General features: G+C 45.2%; 2 protein-coding genes and 1 long non-coding RNA gene across 6 annotated transcripts in view; 2 read left to right on the top strand and 1 right to left on the bottom strand.

The window, feature by feature from the left end:
* Positions 1-2,653, top strand: part of CSNK2A2 (casein kinase 2 alpha 2) — a 35,529-nt gene extending 32,876 nt beyond the window's left edge. For 2 of the 3 annotated variants that reach the window (XM_033127431.1, XM_033127435.1), the window contains one exon: positions 2,224-2,653. The gene's annotated coding sequence lies outside the window, so the exon portion shown is untranslated. The other variant, XM_033127432.1, reaches the window with a different exon arrangement.
* A 1,083-nt stretch (positions 2,654-3,736) lies between these two features.
* Positions 3,737-9,712, bottom strand: LOC117034486 (uncharacterized). 2 transcript variants are annotated; one of them, XR_004425094.1, is made up of 4 exons: positions 9,445-9,712; positions 7,222-7,366; positions 4,748-6,092; positions 3,737-4,172 (listed from the first exon to the last, which is right to left on the bottom strand). It is a non-coding gene; the product is annotated as an uncharacterized LOC117034486 (long non-coding RNA). The 2 variants fall into 2 exon arrangements; XR_004425093.1 differs by having other exon boundaries at positions 3,737-6,092.
* A 158-nt stretch (positions 9,713-9,870) lies between these two features.
* On the top strand, positions 9,871-21,645 carry CFAP20 (cilia and flagella associated protein 20). Its single transcript, XM_033126999.1, has 6 exons — positions 9,871-10,218; positions 18,598-18,677; positions 19,387-19,498; positions 20,089-20,277; positions 20,652-20,762; positions 21,202-21,645. Exons 1-6 carry the CDS (start codon positions 10,135-10,137, stop codon positions 21,205-21,207), a joined length of 582 nt encoding a protein of 193 aa, XP_032982890.1. The 5' UTR covers positions 9,871-10,134; the 3' UTR covers positions 21,208-21,645.
* Positions 21,646-22,327: the final 682 nt, after the last annotated feature.

Genomic DNA, 22,327 nt, shown 5'->3' with positions numbered 1-22,327 from the left:
GTGACTTCAGGGAAGAAAAATAGGGTGCACGGAGTTCATGTTCTGGAATGTGCCCTGAGGTGGGCACTGCCCCCCAGATTGGTTCCAGTGGGAGCGGAAGGTGGTGGTCTCGCCGAGGCCGGATCTCAGTCTGTGCCTACTCAGGGAAATGACTTAGGTTCTCCCAGGTGTGGCATTCCTGAGGGTGGAAGGAGAATTACTGGGGGACATAAGCACCAACTGGAAGAACTCGCATGTGCATTGAAGTGGGTCTCAGAGGGTGTCCTCTAATGCCAGTGCAGGTGAAACGATTTGTTTAGACACCTGTGTTACTACTCCATGAGCATCCACAGGAAAAAGCAAACTTCCCTCCTGTACGTAAATAGGAGCGGATAGTAAGTGATCAAGGCCATTGAAATAGAAGCCCTTGCGAAAGCAAAAGCAGGGTCCACAGGAGCACACAAGAAACCAAAGTGATTGGATAATGTCCTGCCTTTAAAAACTACCCCCAGGGTGGGAACGGGGGAGGGGAAGTGGTGGGGAAACATCTGGCTAAGAAAACCAGTAATAACAACGTTTCTGAGCTCCAATGATGTGTTAACGAAAAGGACCCTACGCAGGGATGGTAGAAGCTGGGGAGAGCGATGTGACGGGGTTACACAAGTGGGGTGTGCTTTTGTGTAGACTCAGCAATGTGCTACAAATGTGATGCTTACTCCTGAACTACATGTATTGAGGATTGTTTAAGAAAACAAACAACTTTCATTGAATCAATAAATTAACAGTTTTTCACTTGCTGGCTTTTCTTGCTGTAAATGGTGACTAAGGTTGGGACAGAAATCTTGGCACCCCGTGGGAAGCTTGGATAAATCTTCAAGGACCATGGAGCCCGTTTTCCTTCTGTTTGCAGAAAAGCAACACTGCCTGCTTGGTGATCCTTTATAAGTGACTGCAGACACAGTTGGCCACCTCTTTGTATCACTGGATGACTGATGATGTATGATTTCCATGCTGCCGCCCTTAAGGGAAAGAAAAATGCCATGTTAAATCCTTGTTCATAAATAAAATGTTGATCATCACCAGCCTTCCCAAGTGGGAGACCAGCCACTGCTCTGAGGACCATGACCTTGTGTTTCCTGACGGGAGGAGACGAGGGATAACCCCTGAACTGCGAACACGAGCACAAGAGTGCGGTGGTGGTGGCAGTTAACCACCTGCCTGTGCAGACTTGCCTTTAGCAGGAGGTGGCACTGGAGTGGCATAGTGGGGATTGTTGGTTCTTGGTTCTTGCTGCATTGCATGCACCCCTCAGACACGTGCTGCTTGGAAGTGGCCTGTTGTATTGCACGACTTCAACCTTTGTGGCGGCGTGTTCTGCATTTGTGAAAATCGGCCCCCACCTGTTCCTTGCACCACTAGCAGGCACACGCTAGTGCTTGGCAGACGGCCGTGTCTTTCATCGGAGTGCTCCCTTCTCCCTGGCTGGTCCCTCTTTGGGGTTGGACACTTGGAAATCAGTGGGAGCGCTTAAAGGAACATAGTGGAGTCTTTTATCCGTGTGCGCCATGTGGCCTCAAATGATAAGCAGTAGAGAGCCCTTTACCCAGCAGAAGTTTTCACATGATACGATGTTTCTGTGTGACAGCTTCCCAGGTGCATAGCCCTTCCCCTCGGGGCTGTCATCCCAATCTGAGACACAGCGGCTAGAATGCTGCTGGCATCTCACCACCCACTTCACCATGCGGGCTGTGCCAGGCAGCCACTTCCAGAGGAGATTTAAAAACATGGGAGCTCCCTGTTTGCTCTCTGTTAGTGGTCTCGGCCCTTTCCCTGTGTGAGTACAGTCACCTCATTCTTAGTCCTCAGTAAATCGGGTCAGGTCTGATGGGGACCTACAGGTGGACTGCTGAACTTGGAGCTTGGCTTGCTGAATGGACAGCGTCCTGGGCCTGAGAAGGGAAAGAGACCCGGTCCCACAGGGCGTGCAGAGCTCTCCCCCTGCTCAGAAGGCCGTGCACAGACTGCCTGTCAGTGGTGATCAGAAGAGGCAGGGAGAGGGTACCGTTCAGAACCCGAAGGCGCAGGTCTCACTAGGTTTTCCACAGAGCGGCACGGGAAAGTCCAGCTTGCATACAATGCCCAGCCCCCTTCAAACGCAGGACGCCACGCGCAGTGGACGCCTGTCCTCGCTCCGGGTCAGCTCGATTAATGCCGTCTTTCCCCTCCTCCCATCTCTTTCCCCAGGTCTGTTGCGGTTCCTCTCACTTTTCCATAAGCAGAACAAGAACCAAATCAAACGTCTTAACGTGTGTAGAGAGATCACGTGCCGTGAGCAGACACAAAACGGTGGCAGGTGTGGCGAGCACGAACTAGACCAGCTGAAGGGCAGCCCACCACCGTATATCAAACCTCACTTCCGAATGTAAAAGGTTCACACGCCTTTGGCTTCCTGTTGACTTCCTCCTGACCCAGAAAGCATGGGAAATGTGAAGGGTATGCAAAACGGTTGTTGGTTACTGTTGCTCCCCCGTGCCCTGACTTGTCCGGTGGCCACCTGTTTTTCCAACAGACCACAGACTCCACAGCGGGGAACGGGGACATATATGGCATGATGGGCAGTGACATATTATAATTTTAAAAGTATATATTATTGAATAAAAGGTTTTAAAAGAAATGTATGGAGAGTTTTCAGTATGGAAGGGGCCATTAACCAAGACCCATGGCCACAGAGGACTGACTCAAACAGAAGAGCATTCATTCGTGCCAGGTTCTAGCCAGAGGAAAGGCAGTCCCGGAGGTGAGAAGGGCCGCTTTTAAGGATGCACTTTACAGAGATGAGAAGTGAAGGGGGATGGTGAGTTAACCCTGGGAAAGGGGCAGGGGGTTCCAGGAGACTCGGTGAGCTAGGAAAGCCTGAACTTGAACACCTCTGTCCTCCCTCGACCTTTCCTTCCAGAGCTGGTGCGTCCCCAGCAGTGTAAGTGGTAGGTAAGTGTCACCTTTAGTGAACTCGGGAAGATGCTTAGCCCCTTTGCACACGTCTCCATTCCACTTCTCACTCCTGTGCCCTCTCCCCATGCCCCCTTCTGAAAAAGCATCTTACCTTGGATGATGTTGAATCTGCCGTCCTGAGGCAGGGAAGGGGTCCCGGGTTTTGGGTCCAGATCAGGGATGCTTTGGATTCCACTTTGAAGCTCCCGTGAGCTGAGACGAAAAGAGGCCCACTCAATGTGAAAGAAGGGAAGAGAAGCACTGGTTGTATTTGTTAAGTGAACAAAACTAAACCTGTTTTACAAATGAGGCTTCGCTGCCTCCCTCGGTCCTCCCCTTCTAGGACAGCTGTGCCACAGGGATGTAAAAGCAACAACCTGTGACTGCCCAGCCTGGTCTCTGACGGGCCTGTGTCTTCCCACTGCCTGCAGAGAGCAGAAAGAAGTACCAGGTAGACCCCAGTGTCCAGGTGGCTAGATGGGGCACCCAATAGTTCTCCACAAAAGCCACTTGGGCTGCAAGATATTTCTCCCGTCTTCTCTGCTACTTGTCCTGAACAGGTGACTGGGAACCCCGGTGTGGCTACTCAGTTTTTGAAGCAATTATGGGGGGAAAGCAAAGAGGTCCCTTAGGACCATCACGGTGTCACGGTGTCCCTGGGACCAGCTTCTGTGGTATCCAAGCAGTTCTTCAGGTGTGGGAGTGCAAGACTGCATGTCCCGGGACTCCAGCAAGTCCCGTAGGCCCACCGCCAGCAGACTGGAAGGCCAACGGGACACTGAATGGACGGACTTGGCCCTTCCCAGCTCCGTCACCATCCTGGTGTTCTCTCTCATGAGGTCCTTTTGACTTGTGGTTCTGCACATTTCTGTTGGTCCCCAAATCTCTGGGACAGCATCCAGTACCTCGTTAGAATGAATGTGGACGTGGTGCTTCGTGGGTGCGTGTTTATGTGCACAGCATGTTATCGCCGTGGTGACGCACAGTGTTCGAGGGTCTTCCTGGACAGGAAGGGCCTCTGTGGAGCAGACACATGGTAGTTGGTTTGGGAGTTCTTGAGATGTCACACAGAACTTGAATGCTAGCTTGGCCCTCCAGACTCCCTTCTCAACCAAGGCACTCTTTCAACTTCCCTGTGTGAAAGTCTTGTTTTCCAGAAACCTCTCAGCCAACATAATCTTGGTTTTTGTGGATGATTATTGCTGAGTGGGAGAGAGTTTGGTTGTAGAAAGAAAAGGAAGGATGAGTTTTTGCTTAGGTGGTTTTAACTGTGAGAGAAAGGGACAAGGAAACTGCTAACCCAAGACCAATCTAACGCTCATCCTCAACGTGCTTGGAAATTCAGAACATTAATTCATCTGCTTGTGGTTGGGTTGTTTAAAGTAATACTTCCTGAATTTTCCTGATTACCAAAATAATATATGCTCATGGTATAAAAAAATTCATGTTCATCAAAGTAAATAAGGAAAGCCCCCCCCACCCACCCTGCCAACCACACATATGTACAGAAAACCTCCCTTGGAGGTAACCGTGGTTATATTTGGTGTATGCCTTCCAGTTTTTTTCCTATGCATTTTCTAACATTTTAAACTAGAATGACTTATTTTTACAGAAATGTAATCAGACTCTACATTGTTTTCCTGCACCTTGTGTTTTCACTAGTGAAAATCTCAATGTGTTAGCATGTATGGATCTACCTCGCCCTTTTTCGTGGCTGCATAGTACTCCCTACATGATGTGCTGCAGTGGAAGCAATCCCTTATTAATAGACTCTTACCGATACTATGAGCGGTATTTCTGTGGTGAACACGTTTGCACATACATTTGTACACAGTATGTATGTTTGTGAGATAAACTCTTTAAAAAGAACTGTGCCATACAATTTTTTTTTGTTTGTTTAGAACGGGCATTGTGATGATTCAGAGAAAGCAGTCTTCCACTCCCTTCTCTCACTGGTGTAGGTTGGAACTGTGATTGATACCTTTAGCCATGGAGTTCTTGTGGGGCTCTGTCAAGCACTTGGGCATGGTGCCCAGGGTCTTAGACTTTTCAGGGGCCCACAGAAATGTTTGAGACCCGAAAAAAAATCAGTTTCTCATAATTAGTGAAGAGTCACAGACAATCACAAAATCAGATAAATTCAAAAGCAAATTCTAAAGATCTTTTCAAAAAAATTATAGGAAAAAAATAATCTTGAACATGAAAAAGGGCTGCCTTTTAATATGTTTGCAGTGCTATGGGGACGCCTTCAAAAATAAGCTTGCAGAGGGTTGACAGACATTTTTAAAACCTCCCTGGCCAGAGGGGGCTGGGTGGCAGAATGGATGAGTAACTCTCTGTAGAGTATTCCCACAAAGCTGATAAAATAATGTGCCTCTCAAACGCATTGTGCCATGTGGAGAAGCCAGATGCAAAAGGCTACGTCCTGACTGATTCCACTTATGTGACATTCTGGAAAAGGCAAAAGTGTAGGGGTGGAGAACAGATCCATGGTCACCAGGGGTTTAGGGGGCGTCGGTGGAGGAGGGGGTTTGACTAGGGATAGCCTGCGGGAGTCGGAGGGGTGATGGAACTGTCCGTACCCTGTGTGTGTGGCGATGGTTATCTGCCTCAGTGTCAAACCTGTACACCAAAAAGAGAACATTTTACTGTGTGGAAGTTTCAAAATAAAAACTTGAAAAGCACAATAATGTGCACGGGCCCAACAGAGTCCCATGTGAACCTCACTCTCAGCAGGAGCCTCCTCGGCCCACCAATGGCCTTCTATTGATGTCGTCAGGGCTGGTGGTCTATGGGCAAAACCACTGCAGCTGGGATTCCGTGGTCTTCCATCCGCCAGCCGAACGCCCCAGTCATTCCGACATTCTTACATCGTTGCTGTCCGCTAAGGGGTGATTCTCCAGGCACAGCTCTTCACCTCATTGCGATGCCTGCCCATCCCCATCAGCAAGAAGTGAGGAAGAATAAACTCCGCCTTACTGTGTGTGTCAAGTCCCTTGTGTCTCCTGGAGGCCAGGTGCTCTGAGGTTCTGGGCTTGGACTGACAAGAACAGACTCCACTGTCCACTGGGTTTTAGCATCTGACCAGGGCTTTTGTGCACTGAAAAGGATTCTTGTAGTTCCTGGTGTTTTAAATAATATCTTCATTATTAAAGCTATACATTTAAAACTCTTAATTTGTCTTGTGTCTTTAAAATCAATTTACAAACCTTGTTATAACTACAAACTAGTTGATTTTGTATATAAATATGAACAATTCTTTTGTTTACTCTTTGATCAATGCTCAGTTAATCCAAAAATTAATGGGTTAAACCCTAAACACTGTTCACACACTTAATCTGGTTTCTTTAGACATTTCAAAGTCACCCACATATTTAATCTGATTTGCACAAACTTCCAGTAGCTAATATGAAAGACCTCAAATCTGATGAAATCTTCATAAGCATTCAAATACTAACAATATCTTAAGTCTTAAACTCACAGATATAACAAATCAAAATCTTTTAAACATTCATTGTTTACAAACTTAATTAAAATTTTTAGATATTTTTAAATTAAAATATCACAAACCTAATTTCAAATTCCTTTCAGCATTTCAAATTCAAAGTATCAGATCCTCTAATACCTTATCTTAAATACTTCAAATATCTTAACTAACGAACAAAATGTCCCAATAATCAGAAACTTATTCCTCATTTTGACATGAATTACTGAGAAAATGGGTTTGATTTACTTGCCATAATCTCTGTGTTTTGACACCCTATCAAGGTGACATTCAATCTCGATGCAGGACTGTGATTTGTTCATGGTCAGAGATTCTGGGCTGGGCACAGGACTGGTTGCTCCTTTTGTGATGGTTCTACCCAAACTGCATGTTAAGAAACAGCCCTTTAGAGTAATGGGATTCCCAAAACCACCATACATGTTGCACCTCAGGCAATTACTTTACCTCTTTTGCAACTTTTACTGGCCTAATTTGTATACGTTGAGTTTCTATACCCACTGCCCAGATTGTAATCGCTGTACTGCTTCATAAGATGCTGTTCTTTTATTATTTTTTTAAAACTGACTCATCTATCCTATTCTAATTGTATCATCAGTGAAGGAAGCAACTTACTAGCAAGATTTTTCTTGTGTTTTGTCCTTACGTGCCTTCATGTTGAGGAAGTGAAAGTGATCTTGAAATACAGTGTTCAATGCATGTTTCTGTGAGAGACATCTGTAGTTTTAGGTTAATGGGGTGTACATTACCTTTGGAATGAAGGTAAATGTCAGAGGTGACCATTTACCTTCTCTCGTCCGACCGTCCATCCATCCTCCAGCCACCCACCCACTGTATCATGCTGGTGGTGTCGTGCTGGGTGCTGTGACACGGTCACAGAGATACAGTCTGCACCTGCAAGAAGCATGCCAAAATCAAGTCTACATGTTTGCCTAACAGTAATTTCTGTTCTCCAAACTTTTGATCAAGTCATCTTGACGTAGCCAAGGCCGATGATCCCAATAAACTTTGAACCTCAACCTAAGGAAAAACTGAACACAGTTCATGTGGACACTCACTGAGAATGAGTAGTTAGAAGTAAGCACTTTCATTTTCTCCATCAGCTTGCTCATCAATGGGCTATCTGTTCAGGGCACTTCAGCCCACACACATTTAAGGTGTTTCCATTTTAACCAGAGAGTGCATGGTTACTGAGAGAAATGTGAGCAGGCAAATGGAATAGGTGAACCCCAATTCTGAGTGGATCTCTATTGTCTGGACGGGTCTGGAGCTGCTGAGGCCAGGAGAGAGTCTGTGCTGGGCCTGCAGTGACAGGAACCCCAAGTCTGTGACTTTTATTCACAGATTCAACATTTACTTACTGTATACCCGTTTTTTTGCTGGCATTTGGTTTGAGTACTGGAAATGCACCTATGAACAAGATAGATCAAATTGTTTCTCTCAGAAGCTCAAAATCAAATGCAGGGAGACAGATAATAAATGTCTATATAGACTATCAAGTAGTGATATGTGCTATGAAAAAAGAATAAAGCAGGGTATGAGAGACGAGTAGTTAGGGTGTGGGGGTGCTACAAAATTATTTTCACTGCCCAAAAGTCCTCTGTGCTCTGCCTATTCATCTCTCCCCATAACACCACCCCTGGCAAGCACTGATCTTTTTATTGTCTCCATAGTTTTACCTTTTCCAGAATGTTAATCAGACAGTATATAGCATTTTTAGACTGGCTTCTTTCACTAAGTATTGGCATTTAAGTTTCCTCCATGTCTTTCCATGGTTTCATAGCTCATTTCTTTTTAGCACTAAATAATAGTGTCCATTATTATAATCCGTAACTATTGTCCATTGTCTGGATGTAGCAGTTTATTCACCTACTGTAGAACATCTTGGTTGCTTCCAGGTTTTGGCAATTATGAATAAAGCTGCTGTAAATCCATGTACAGGTTTCGGGATGGACATAAGTTTTCAGCTCCTTTGGGGAAATACGAAGGAGTGGCATTGCTGCATCCTACGGTAAGTTTATGTTTAGTTTTGTAAGAAATTTCCAAACTTTTTCAAAGTAATTGCACCATTTTGCATTCCCACCAGTGATGAATGAAAGTTCCTGTTGCTCCACATCCTCGCCAGCATCTGGTGCTGTCACTGTTCAATGGAACAGAATAAAAAAATCCTGCAATGGACTCAAGTGCGCACGAAAATCTAATGTATGATAATTGTCTATCCCCCTAGGATATTTTGAAAAATGTAATAACAAGGGAAAAATTGTTCACTGGGCTCAAGTATATACAGTCCCCAGCAATCATTCAAAAATAACACTTTCATATAAAAAGTTTTGACTTTCTACTGCAATACGATCCATATATTCCCCACCCCCCTCCCCCATGCCTGGAAGTTCTGGCTCAATTGTTCACGGGATTGCTGTGAGGATTAAATGATTTAATAAAGGCTAAGGCGCTTAGTATAGTGCTTGACACATACTAAATGCTCAGTTAGTGTTAACTATTATTAGCGATTACGATGAAGTTAGCTGCAAACTCCTTTTCTATCAGCCACAATACCCAGCACAGGCCTGGGCAAGGAGTATAATATTTAGGCACATGCTCAGTAAGTGATTGGTCTTCAACATTTTGGATTTCTTCCACACTTGAAATAGCACAGCGTATTTTATGTCTTTAAATAAAATGTTCTGAGTCTTGATTTTAAAAAAAAAACAACACACCTGTTGATTCAACTCAACCAACTTGACTTTCTTTTGTTTAATTTTATTAACGTCTGCTTTTACCTTAACGTTCCGGCTTTCTTGTTTCGTAATAAGGCATCTAAGGCATAAATCTTCCTCAAGCGTATTGCTTTGACTCCATTCCACAAGTTAAGATATGTGGTGTATTCATAGCGACCCTGTTAATAATTAAAGCAATGATGCCTATAAGGCGCTCAGTTAGTGATTAATACCGGTTAGCTGCTTTAATCTTACCTTGTACTCGGCCAACAAGCATTTATGTGGCATTCGCAGGACACCAGGTAAACACCTGCCTAACCGTGCATCCTCCCCGGCCTTTCTCCACTTTTGTGCTTCTAACTTCTCCTCGCCCCCCAGGGGGCGGGGCTTGTCTTCATGCCCCGTGACCCCACCCCCGCCAGGTTCCCATGACGACACTGCATCGGTGTAAACAATCCATTCCATATCCTCTGTCTCCTTCCGTTTCCAAAAGCAGATCAGAGCCACGATGGGAAAAGTAGTCCCTTGGCAACGGAGTTCTTTGCTTGAGGAGGAGGAACTAGGGCGGGCTTCAGAGCGAAAGGAACAGGAAGTCCGTGAGCCCTGGGGCGGGATTGGCCCCCGCGCTCGCAGGGGGCGGGCTCAAGTAGGCGGAGGGATCCGTTTTAAGAGACGGGCGGCCCATAGCCTCCATTTAAGACGAGAGGAGTGGCGCGCGCGGCAGTTACTGGGGTTTAGGTCCTAGGTTAGCGTGGTTCTTGTGGGAGCTGAAACTCAGGGACGTGGCGTCCCGTGTCCACATCCAGCGGTCGGTGGCTGCCGGTGCGGAGGACAGCAGCGCAGCATCCCTCGTTCGGACCAGGGCCGGCTCCTTGTTTTACCTTCGCCACTTGGTGCTCATATCTAGGTCGCTGCGGCGCGGCCGAAGAGAAGGCCGCCTGCGAGATGTTCAAAAACACATTCCAGAGCGGCTTCCTCTCCATCCTCTACAGCATCGGCAGCAAGCCCCTGCAGATCTGGGACAAAAAGGTAACGGACTGGGGGGGCGGCGGCGGGGCAGGGTGCAGGGCCGCGCTCCCTCCTTGCCCGGAGGCTGGGGACCGGGTGGCGGGTAGATGTGTCGAGTTGGGGCCTGGGGGAGGCCAGGCGGTCGCTGCTGTGTCCTGTGCCCAGCCTGATGTGACCGAGGCGCGAGGTCGGGGCGTCGTGTAAGCACACGGGGTACATGTGGGGAAGGCGTGGCTGGGGTTCAGGTGTCCAGGGCCGTGATGTGGTTAGGTCAGTGGTCCCTCGCCGCAGACTTAACCTGGTCCCTCAGTTCCTCTGAGCAGTGGTTTCCCCATTTTATAGTGGGGGTGATACCTAGTGCCTGTCTCCTAGCATAAAATTCAGAAACTTACTTGACTTGAGGTTGTTTTGGAAACAGATGAAAGGAACTGCTGTTCATTGATTTAACAAATAGTACTGACTGATAATTTGTGCCAGGCGCGGTGCTGGGCCCTAAACACAGAGCCTTTGTTCCAGACAACCTTACACGTAGACGTACAGCCAGAACCAGTTATGTTTGGGGTTAATTTATTTGCTTCCTTCCTTTCGCTGATTCCAAATCAGTCAGAATGTGGTGGCCTTTGGCACCTGTTCCATCCACACTTCTTGTGACTTGGGGTCTGTACTGTGCCTTCAGTGCGTGGTTTCTCCGTCAGGAAAATTGCAAAAAATGGTGATCAAGTCTTGTCTGCATTAATAAACTCACAGCCACGTACAGGCCTCCCTCATTATCTTCAGGCATCCACAGGCCGATACTTTCACTGGCCCCAGGAGATGAGGACCTGTCCACTTTTTGGAGATGCTGTGTAGAGGGCCTGTGTGTCTAGCCATCTGTGAGTTGGTCTGCATTTTATTCCAGTGATATTTCATTTCTTAAGCAACTTCCCGGACATCTTGTACCCTTTTTTGAATATAAGTTAAGATAGGCTGGTTATTGAGGGTATAACAGTATTGCTCTCCTCTGGGGGGAGCATGAAAAGAGGAGGTATGTTGAAGGGTGTTTTTATGGAGATGGATGTGGAATGACCTAAATAAGCAGTTTATTGGTAATGAAGCCAAGAATTTTGGATTTCATTTCAGAAGACAACTTTCTGTCTTCCATTATCCAGATGAAAGTTTGGGGCCTCCTAGAGATGGGGAGAGAACCCAATCTGACAACCGTCTGCCTGTCACCACTAGGGAGTTCTGCATTCTGAAAGCGCTTTGAGGGTGGTGTGTTCATAATGTCATTTTTGTAAGGTAGTTGAAAGATTTGAATATAATAAGTTTGGGCTGGATGCATATGTGAAAAACCTGACCAACTCTGCTCTTTCACAATGATTCTATCCTCAAGCTAGAGCTAATGCCAAGAGTCTTACACAGGAAAGCAGTTCCTTGACTTTGTTCCTGCATTACTGAGGTTTTCTGTTGCATGGTTTTGTTCACATGAGAATAAAACATTATAAACTCTGAAATTGTACCTCTTCAAAGAGAACCCGGATTGAGTGTACCAGGAAACTCTATAAGAACTTTGTAAGGCTTCCCAGCTGTGGCTTGACTTCTTACCGGCTGTCAGAAGACATGAAGACAGGGGCCTTGCTTGCTAGTTGAACTTGGAATTATAACAAAGTGTCAGTATAAGGCAATTGAAATAGACAATGGGACTTGATCTAAGAGGAGAGGTTTTCAGAGCAGGTCAGAGAACTTGGTAACACTGAAAGGGATTCCAGTGGTAGGGAGGCCTCAGCATTTCTATTAAGGGAAACTTATCAGAGTTGCCTGTTTTAACCCTTCTGGGCTTGATCTTTTGTAATGTGTTTTATTTTCCAGTGCAGCTTTTTTTTGACTAGTCAACATGTTTACACATGGAATATAAAAGCAAAGTAACCATGGTGCCCTGTGTCCCTTAACAACGCCACTAGAGGTCGGACGGTACCCTGATGACATAAACACATGTGAAAACATTGTTGGAGCAACTGACAGGTTTACATAGAATAAATTAAACTGACATTTTGGCAAAGAAAACCTTTAGAAGAACACTCATTTAATTTTATTTTTTATTTTTTTGGGGGGGGGAGGGGAACAGGACTTTATTGGGGAACAGTGTGTACTTCCAGGACGTTTTTCCAAGTCAAGTTGTCGTCCTTTCAATCTTAGTTGTGGAGGGTGCCGTTCAGCTTCAAGTTGTTGTCCTTTCAGTCTTAGCTGTGGAGGGCACAGCTCAGCTCCAGGTCCAGTTGCCATTGCTGGTTGCAGGGGGTGCAGCCCACCATCCCTTGCGGGAGTCGAGGAATCGAACTGGCAGCCTTGTGCTTGAGAGTCCACTGGCCCATGTGGGAATCGAACCGGCAGCCTTCGGAGTTAGGAGCACGGAGCTCTAACTGCCTGAGCCACCAGGCCGGCCAAGAACACTCATTTTAAGCAAAATTCTTATAATAGGAAAAGTTAATTATATGTTTCTACTCTTCTTTTTTAGACTAGATTAAAAAGTGTTTAGCAGTGAATTTTTTCCCCTGGGACAAGGGAAGGAAAGGGTAGAAAAGGGAAAGTTTGGGGCCAGATGCATAGGCTTTATTGTATGTGTGCCTTTTCTCAGCTGTGTTATAAAGTCCTCAGTGTTGGGAATCGAGCCCGGTCGGAAAAACACTAGAAATTGATCTACTTATCGGATTTATTGAGCAACAGTTAGTGACAGGTATCATGTGGATTTGGGGAAATACAAAGTTAGAAAAGATATTTTCCCTGCTCCCGGGAATAAGGCAAAGTTGTAATAAGGGCAGAGCTTGATGGAGAGCGGGAAGGACTGTCCACATTATCTAGAAATGACCCTGACCTTTGCTGGTAGGTACATACTGGCTATGGCACCTAGTTTTAGTTATTTTGATTCACCAAACTTTACTATTCTCCTTCCTGAGTTGTATAGAGACAATTCCTGTAATTTGTTTTCTGTGAAGACTGCTCTTGGGAAAAGGAGGCCTAGTCTCAATCCCAGTGAATTTGCATATTCCATATTTGTGGGTGTGGTTACATTGATAACACCTGCGGTTATCCATCACTCTGAGGTTCGCAGCCCCTCTCCCCGGCTCATTTTACAAATCTCAACTTAAACCTCATTTCATCGGGAGCTTAAGTGAAGCATCTCCCTCTAGATTACAGTTCCTTAAGGGGAGAAGGGTAGCTGGAGTGTGATCAGACACGCTGGCTTTGTGTCCTGGCTCTGTCCTATGTCCTCTGCTGTGTGACCTTGGCAAGTACTTAACTACCCAGTTTTCTCATCTTACGGTAGTGCCACCTCCTTCTCATGGTTATGGAGAGTAAATGAAGATGTATATAAAAGGCTTAGCAACAGAGTTATGGCGTCCAAGTAGGGCAGGGGACTGAGGACAAGAGTAGAAACAGAAGTTTAATTGAGCCTGATATGCAGATGCCTCGGACTAGAAATTACAGTAAAAGCAGACTTCTGAAATTACAGTGACTTAGTCATGGTACCATGGCTTTCCCATCCATCATCCTGAAGGTGGTTGGTGCCTGGTCAGCCAGTTCTCAGGCTCACCTTCCCCCAGGTTGCCACTTAGCAGTGACCTCCTGCTGAGCTGACAGGAATCCTGTTCTTTCCCCCTTCAGGCTTTTGTACTTGCTGGTCCCCCCGCTGGGATCCCCTCCTCCACCCCCACGTTAGTCTCTAGGTCACAGCTGAAAGGCACTTCTCCCGGTTAATTTATATTCACTCATAGAACCTCTACTTTTCATCATACTCAACATACGAAGAGCTCAGGAGAAATTAGGGGTTTCTTAATGTTCCCTTAACTTCTGGGTCCAGCAAACATTACATTTATTAAAGGACTTTTATGTGTAATGTACACATTACTTCTGGTTTGTAAAGAAAATTCCAGGAGGTTCTAGTCCTACTTATGCCTGTGTAAAACATCGTTTTCAGTCTTTACTGGTAATATCCTTAAAAGTCTGCTAAATGAAAATGTTCATTCGTACAAGCTTCTCTTCCTTTCCTCTCCCCTTGTCTTTCTCTCAGCTGCTGCTGATCCTGCCCGATTCCCAAACTAAAGATTAGAACCAGAGCTTTTGTGGTTGAACCAGAACCAGAGATGTGTGCTGGATAGTATTAGATTCCCATTCCCTGTTCCTAATTTAAAACATGAACAAAGTCTCCTGAAAAAAGTTCCCACACCTTAGTTTCTAATTAGTAAACGTTGTTGGTCCATGTTAAACTGATGCAATTTCCAATAGTAGAATTGAGAGCACTTGGGTCTGAAGGTATAGTAAAACTATTTTTTCAGACTTTCCCTGGGTCGGTCTGACGATATTCTTTGTTATTCTGAGTAATAGCTTTTACTATAATTGGGCGAAGGCCTGGGTTTTACTTATATTTCCGCTTTCCAGGCACTGTTAGGAAGAGACTGGTTAGCAATGCACGTAACGGTCCTTACTTCACCTAAGGGGTTGTTGTATATGCCCAGAGTTGCCTGTCTGCTGTCTGGATGGCCTCTGTTAAGTGTAACAAAGGATGAGAAGTCTGACCCGTGGGAGCCTGCAAGGCGGAGACCCTGAGTCAGAGCTATGCCCGGTTCCCCCCACAGAGGTCTCCCTCTGCCTGTTCTCTGACTTAGAGCCCAGCCCCTAGCCCGGAGCAGAAACCTTCCTGCTGAAATGGACAGCTCTAATGGCTTAATGTAAATTGGAACATGTGTCATTAAGACTAGGATGCCAGATGGCTGAGGGCTCAGCTGTCTGCCAGGAGAAGTGGGTGGAGCCAGAAAAAAGGAAAGGTGGGGGTAGGGAAGGAATACAACTCATATGTTATTTTTAAAGCACTTGTAGAAATACAGAGCATGGGCCAGCTTCCTCCCTATTCCAGTAGTATTTTTTTCCCCTCAGCTTGACCCTCCTCCCTGGGGCTTCCATTGAAGGGGGAAAAAAAAAATCAGTGTTCTTTATTAGTTGCCCCAGCAACCATGGAAAGCCTGGGAGAAGGATTGCAAGAAGGGCTTGGTGGTTCCCTCCTTGGTGTCTGCAGAGGCTGAGAACCATTCTGATTTGTAATTGTCCGTAGCCTGGGGTCTGAAGCTCCTAATGTACCTCCAGCTCATAGATTTGGGGGCGGGGGGAGGTCATGAAATTTAAAAAATGTGAAGTTGGCTTTATTTATTTATTTATTATTTATTTATTTATGGGGGAATAAAACACTGTAGGCCACATTTTGACAGTGGGAATGTGTCGTGAAGTAAAAACAGAATAAGTCGAAAATAATTGGCATTTGCTAATTTAGAGAGAAAAGTGAAATAAAACCTGCTTTCACCGTGAGCAATAAATGCTGACCAGTTCATTTTATCTTCAAAGCCAGGCCTGCCTGGTGGTGACCTTTGAACTGGAAGAAGCTAAGGAAAGGAAGTTGATGCTTTCTGAGGCCACGTATCTTGTGATACGCATTTGAAAGAAGCTGGACTGAAGAGGGGGTTGCTTCCTGTAAGATCTTTACCATTAAAAACAGTAACAGCCAGCCAGCCAGCCAGATTGCCAGGTTAGTTAGGAAGCCTTGCGCCAAACTGTCCATCCCCCTTGCCCCTTTCTTCCGAGCTGAGAAGAGGTTTGGGGAGGTTCTCCACCCTGTAAGTGTTTGTATCTCTGATTAATTGCACCCCCGTGCCCGCCCCACTCTTTTCTTTCAGTGAGTTTGCATTTGCAGCCCATTGAACTTAATAAAGGAGAAAAATTATAATTTACTAACAAACCAACTCAATTTGATTTCAAAGTTCTGGCCGCTTGTGATATAACAATACTTGTGTTTTTCTTCTTTGAGGACTGAACTTGCTCGTTGGGCAAAGCTCTAGCTTGTCTCACCCAAGCCAGGTTAAAACTCTAGAAAGACTGACGGGTACTCCTTTGAAAAAGGTGCCCTGTTTCCTCCGAGTTCTTTTGTGTTGCGGCTACATTAATTAATTTTGTAAGAATTAAATTTGCAAGTGTGGTTGCTGATGTGTGGCTGAAAGAAATGTCTCTTTGGGAAGTAATGGAAAGTCCACCTGCAAGTAAGCTTGTCTCTGAGGCAGAAGCAGTGGAATATACAGTTTGTCTTGGCTTCCAGTCTGTTGGCTTCTGCATGCATGTAAGGTACTGTTTTCTTCTGTAAAGACCTGAATAGTCAGATTTGCTAGAGTGAAGTCATCTGCTCTAAACTTTGAGATGGACAGAAGGCAAGTTCCCTGTTCCTCCCTGTGAAATCTGGCCATGCTTCCTGCAGCTGAGGGAGTCTTCTTGTTGACTCTGCAGAGAGACTTTTGGGGTTGTAGGGTTTGAGGCTGTGCTTTCAAACAGTGCTGGATAAATTGCAACATGTTGCTTGGGCCCTAATTACTTAATGCTTTCAATTTAACCATCTGTTTGAGTGTTGCCTTGTGTACTTTTTTTAAAAAAGACTGAAGTTATATTACAGAGAATAATTCATAGTATGTTACAAAATTAGTGTCTGCATTTTATTAGAATACTGCCAGCTCTTATTTATGTAACTGTATCACATTATTTGGAAATAATTTCTTGATTAATTCCTCCTTCACCACTTTGCTGGGGAGCTTTTATATGGGGAATGAGGTGGGTAGTGTTGGCATGTGCTATACAGACCCAAGCCTTGGTCTCCTTAATCTGCCTTGGAAACAGGCCTAGAATCCAAAGCCTCTTAGGAGGGCATTGGGTGTCACTAGCTTTGTTTGAGAAGCACTTCGTGTGATGTTTGTGTCTTGAGAACCCAAGAAATGGTACATTTGCAGAGGTCTGGTGCCCATCCACCTAGCACTCTGTCTCTGACAGTGGGTTCCAAGGGGTGATTTGTGGGAAAGCATCTTCCTGCTGGCAGCCTGATGGACTCTGTGATATGCCCCAGGATCTCTGGTTTCCTGTAATAGTCCATGGTGGGTCTGTTCTCCAGGAATGTTTTAAAAATCCTCCTTGGGACTCTTCATATATGCCAACTCTTACGGAGACAAATTCCAGAAGTCAGCAAATATTTGAATGCTTGCTTTATGCCTAGCACAGTACTAAGCATCGTAGAAGATGCAAACGGTACTTAGTACTTTACTTGATCCCTGTCCTTGAGCTTGTACTTTTAGAAAAAGATGGGCGGTGATATCAGCTGTCGCCTGGGTGACACCAGGCACACCACAAGTGGATCAGATTCACAGTAACAGACCTCAGAGGCTGATTTCTAAAAACAGAATGACATATTAATAATCTGTTTTGAAAAATACAACTATCAGATTCGAACCTGTATTCTCACCCTTACGCAAATCTAATGGAAAGCCAAATGACTGTCATTGAATATGACAGCCCAACACAGCCGTTTTCACTATTCCTAGAAAAAGACCACGTTTGTCTTCTGATGAATCTTGTTTTAAACCTGGCTGATCTGTGTGTTAATACAGTCAGACCTAACCGTCCAGCCCCGTCTCAGAATTATCGTTGTATATCTCTGCTCTGTCCATATTTGGTGCTTAAGAGTTTATAGCTCGAAGGTAATTCTTCTTCCCTACATATTTTGGAAGGAAGAATCTGTATTGAATGTTGATTCCTTCTCATCATGTACCTCCTACACATGCAGCAAACAATACAAAACAATGTAGGATGAAGTGCTAAATGATGCAGTCTGGGCTACATGAACCAGAAAAACAGATCAGAGAGAAAAGAGGTTGGTGTGGACCCAAAATGCTGAGGAAGGCTTCTGTGTGGGGCACAGATGGGACTTGAGTTCATACTTGAAAAAGTAGAAACTTAGGGAAAAGAAGATAAGCATGAAGTAGGACTAAACCTGGGGAATAATGCTTTAATTTTCTGGTTGCCCCCAGCTTCTCAGTGACACTCAGCGTTTGGCCTTTCTAGCTGAAGAAGTATGAGGCGGCAGTATGGATGGGGCAGTGGAACGCCTGGGTGCTAATCCTGAGTCTCTGACTTAGGAGCTGTCCTTTGCACTCCCTGCGTGTCAATGTCCACGTCTGTAAAGTGGAAACAGTCCCACGTACCTTGTGGTTTTTGTTGAATAAGTGAGAGGATGCAGATCAGTGTTCTAGTGCGGGGTGGGACCTCAGTAAGTGTTAGCTTGAATCTGAATTGAATTGATTGCTTTGGGAAGAAACTTACCCTGATTTACAGATCGCCACATTACCTGCAGTCCCTGTGATGGTTGTTGGGACCCTGTATAGAGCGGGAATCGCATGGGTTACTTACATACAAGCTTCAACATAGCATGTCACAAACTTCTATGTTACGCCCTTTGGGCCACCGTGGTTTTCTTTAAATGGTCTTAGTCAGCCTTTAAAACCTTAGTAAAGCTGTTGCCAAATACTCCAGTACTAAACGGTTTAACTTTCTTCCTTATAGGTGCGGAATGGCCACATCAAAAGAATCACGGATAATGACATCCAGTCCCTGGTGCTAGAGATCGAAGGAACCAACGTCAGGTAGGTTGCCACTCTGTTCTCCCAGAGACAGGAAGGCAGTGCATCACGGAGGTGAGTGGCATGGACTGCAGAGTCAGACTGCCTGCTCTGCTACTTAGAGCTTACCTTGGGCAAGTGACTTAATCCCCTTGGCCTTCACTTTCTCATCTGTATAATGGGGGTAATAATAATAGTACATCTTCCTCATGGGGTTATTGTGAAGATTAAATAAGTGAATGTATATAAAACACTTAGAATCTGCTTAGCACATAGTGTGCACTATGTAAGTATTAGCTACTATTATTATTAATATTTCACCAAGGTGTGTGTGTTGGCAGGGTTGTGGGGAGATGTTGCACTACTCATCCAGTTGGTGGCCACTCTGGTTTTCAGTGCCACAGGGGTCTTAGTTTTGATTTTCTATCATTTGTTGGTTCTCTTGGACCAGAATTGAATCTTCTCTCAATGGAAGAACTTCCTCAGATCCACTGATCTGGCTTTGCTTTTCGGGTATTTTATTGTTGATGTCTAGTCCTGTGTGGAGCTTTTGTTTCCGAGTCCAGCAATTTTCAAAGCATTAGCTGAGTTCAGAGTTGAGGGATTCGTTGCGTGATATATCTGGATCTTTTCCATGCCTTCCAGTTTGTCCTCTTGGACCGTGTGTCATTTCTGTGCGTGCCACAAAGGGAAAGTTAAGTCGTTTGTTTACTGGTATTTCCTCTTTCTACAGCACCACATACATCACATGTCCTGCAGACCCAAAGAAAACGTTGGGAATTAAACTTCCCTTCCTTGTCATGATTATCAAAAACCTGAAGAAATATTTTACCTTTGAAGTACAGGTAGGTTTGTGCACATGACTCTTACATACTCTTGGCTATACCAGACAGGTGCCACGTCAACGTAGAGGGAAAAAGGGGCCCTAGGAAAGTATCCTCATTCTTTCGTATGACTTTTCTGCCTCTGCTATACACGTCATGCAGCCCTTATTATTGTGACATAAATGTGGTATTGGAAATCATAATTTAATGCCAGATTTTTAAAGGAACACAGTAAGCATGTAGAAAATCTAATCAATAGCTACAAGATTTTAAAGCTTACGGGTTAGAGTAGTGTCCATTTGGGGAATAACCGTTTAATACTGGGTTATCGTAGTAGTTTATTTTTTGAAGGGAAGAATGTTTATGAAATTATTCTGTGGTCTGAAAGCTTGATGAGTATGTCATACGTTGTACGCGGCTGGTGTTGTCTTGGCAACAAATAAGATAAACTTGCTACTTCCAGGCCATCTGTGTCCAGTGTGACCTGTGCCTGGTGTGTTTATTCTCCCCTGGGTCTCAGCCTTGGGAAACTAAGAGTTCAGATCCTTGCCTTCCCAAGATTATTTGCTTCTTCCAAGATGGAGCGAATGACTCTTGCGTACATTTCTAAGGTACTAGATGACAAGAATGTGCGTCGGCGGTTTCGGGCGAGTAACTACCAGAGTACCACCCGGGTGAAACCCTTCATCTGTACCATGCCCATGCGGCTGGACGACGGCTGGAACCAGATTCAGTTCAACCTGTCAGACTTCACTCGGCGCGCATACGGCACAAATTACATCGAGACTCTAAGAGTGCAGGTACCGGGGGCCTTCTCCACACGGTGCCCCAAATGGGAGAGGGGGTACTGTCTGTTACTGGCTTGTGTGCCATATGAGAGAACACTGTGGCTTTCTGGCTCAAGTTCCCAAGTTACTGTCCTGTGGGCTTTGACCTCAGGGGGGTCCAGGACAGATTCAGGATTCTCCTTGGAGATGGTGGGAGAATACGGTAAGCAGACTCTCCCCCTTGTCAGAATGTCCCCCTTGTCAGAATCACCCCAGGCCACGCCGAGGAGACGCAAACGGGACGAAGCTCTGACAGCACCATGGAGGAGAAGGGGGGCTCTAGGACAATCAGGAAATGAGGAAGGACAATCATGTTTAGTCTCTTAGGATAAGTATTGCATCCACAGATCCACGCGAACTGTCGCATCCGGCGGGTTTACTTCTCAGACAGACTCTACTCAGAAGACGAGCTGCCAGCAGAGTTCAAACTCTATCTCCCAGTTCAGAACAAGGCAAAGGTAAGCCAGCCTTCCTCTGAGGAAGCCCCGACAGTGAGTTGGGGAGGCTGAGTGCTGGAAAGTGCTCTGTTCTAAGAGTTCAGCTGTGGCGCCTTTGTCGACGGGGAGAATGGAGTGCCTTTCCATCGTAAGATCCTATGTCTTCTCCATCGTCAGCACTTAGTCAGGGGTGTTCCTGTGAAAAGATCTGTTACTGCTCCCTCCTCCTGCACAAGCTGGTCCTGCCCCTCCTCACAGCCTTCCATCCGAACCCCTTTATCAGCCCCAAACTGCTATCCACTGATCAGTCTCCTCTGACACGATGGTGGGTGCTGACCGGCCTGCATTTCCCCACGGCTCAGCATCCTTTCAGTGTCACAGACGTAGCGGTTAGTGGCACCGATCAGCTGTTCTCTGATAACTTAAACTGATGGCTCTTTTCTGGTTTGTTTTCCTTCAGCAATAACTGGAATGCAACTCAAGGGATAGACCCTGGTCCTGACTCTTAATTTAAAAAGGAAACTATCTGGAGGACAATGCAAAAAACAAATATTTGTATTAGTTCACTATGCTGTGTTCTTGTATCTACTACTTGGTGTCCCTTGTCGCGGACACCAGTGACCATGTCCTAATGCCATAAGTGCATCATATAACTACAGTGGGGATAAGCCGTCCTGTGGTATGTGATATGTGACTGCTGGACTTTGTCCTGCTGCCTGCTGCAGAGTGTGGGGAGATCCACTTACCACGAACTTACAGAATTAAAGATGTCCCATAAGGCAATTTCAGACCAATATTTCTTCCTACGGTTTGTTCTTTGTTTTATACATTATCGAAATATATGTATATGCTATGTAATAGTCATAATCTGGAAATGAATAAAATGTTATATTCTTGGTTTGTACATTTGTTCTCAGTTTGTGTCTTTCTGAATGGTGACATTTCTCTTTCTTTTGTGGTATGAAAAGAGACTTCTTTGCAAAGACCATCCCATATGGGCACGCTGGGAAATAACTTGCAGCGAGCAGGAAGGAGCAAGGTCTATAGATACTGATTTGCGCAACTTCCAAGAGAGACTAAACGGAAAAGAACACGAATAGTGTATGACTGGTAGAGGCGTCTTGCTAGGGTTGGTTGTGTCCTAAGTTGAGCTCAAGACAAGATGGCATGTAGTCCAGATTGCTCTTAAACACCTTCTGAAGGTGTCATGTTGGAGCCTCGTGCCCTTTTGTAACAATCAGCACAGCTCGTGTCCCTGAGCATTGGCACAGGTCATCATTTCCCTGTTGGAGCTCCAGATAAAGTACTTGCCTTGCATTTAGGAACTTACAGGAATAGTGACACGAGAGAACTAAAACCTTGTACCACTCACACTTTTTTTAAAAAATATTTTGTTATTTTTCAATTATAGTTGGCATACAATATTATATTAATTTCAGGTGTACAACACAGTAATTAGACATATAACTTATGAAGTGATCATCCCGATAAATCCAGTACCCACCTGACACTATATGTACATGTATAGTGACGATATTCCCCGTGCTATACTCTACACCCCCATGACTGTTTCGTAACTACCAATT

Source organism: Rhinolophus ferrumequinum, chromosome 15 (genome assembly GCF_004115265.2).
Source record: "Rhinolophus ferrumequinum isolate MPI-CBG mRhiFer1 chromosome 15, mRhiFer1_v1.p, whole genome shotgun sequence".
In the NCBI taxonomy this organism is placed as follows: Eukaryota; Metazoa; Chordata; class Mammalia; order Chiroptera; family Rhinolophidae; genus Rhinolophus; species Rhinolophus ferrumequinum.
The sequence above is the reverse complement of the archived record's forward strand: the minus strand, read 5'-3'. Positions and strand labels throughout refer to the sequence as shown.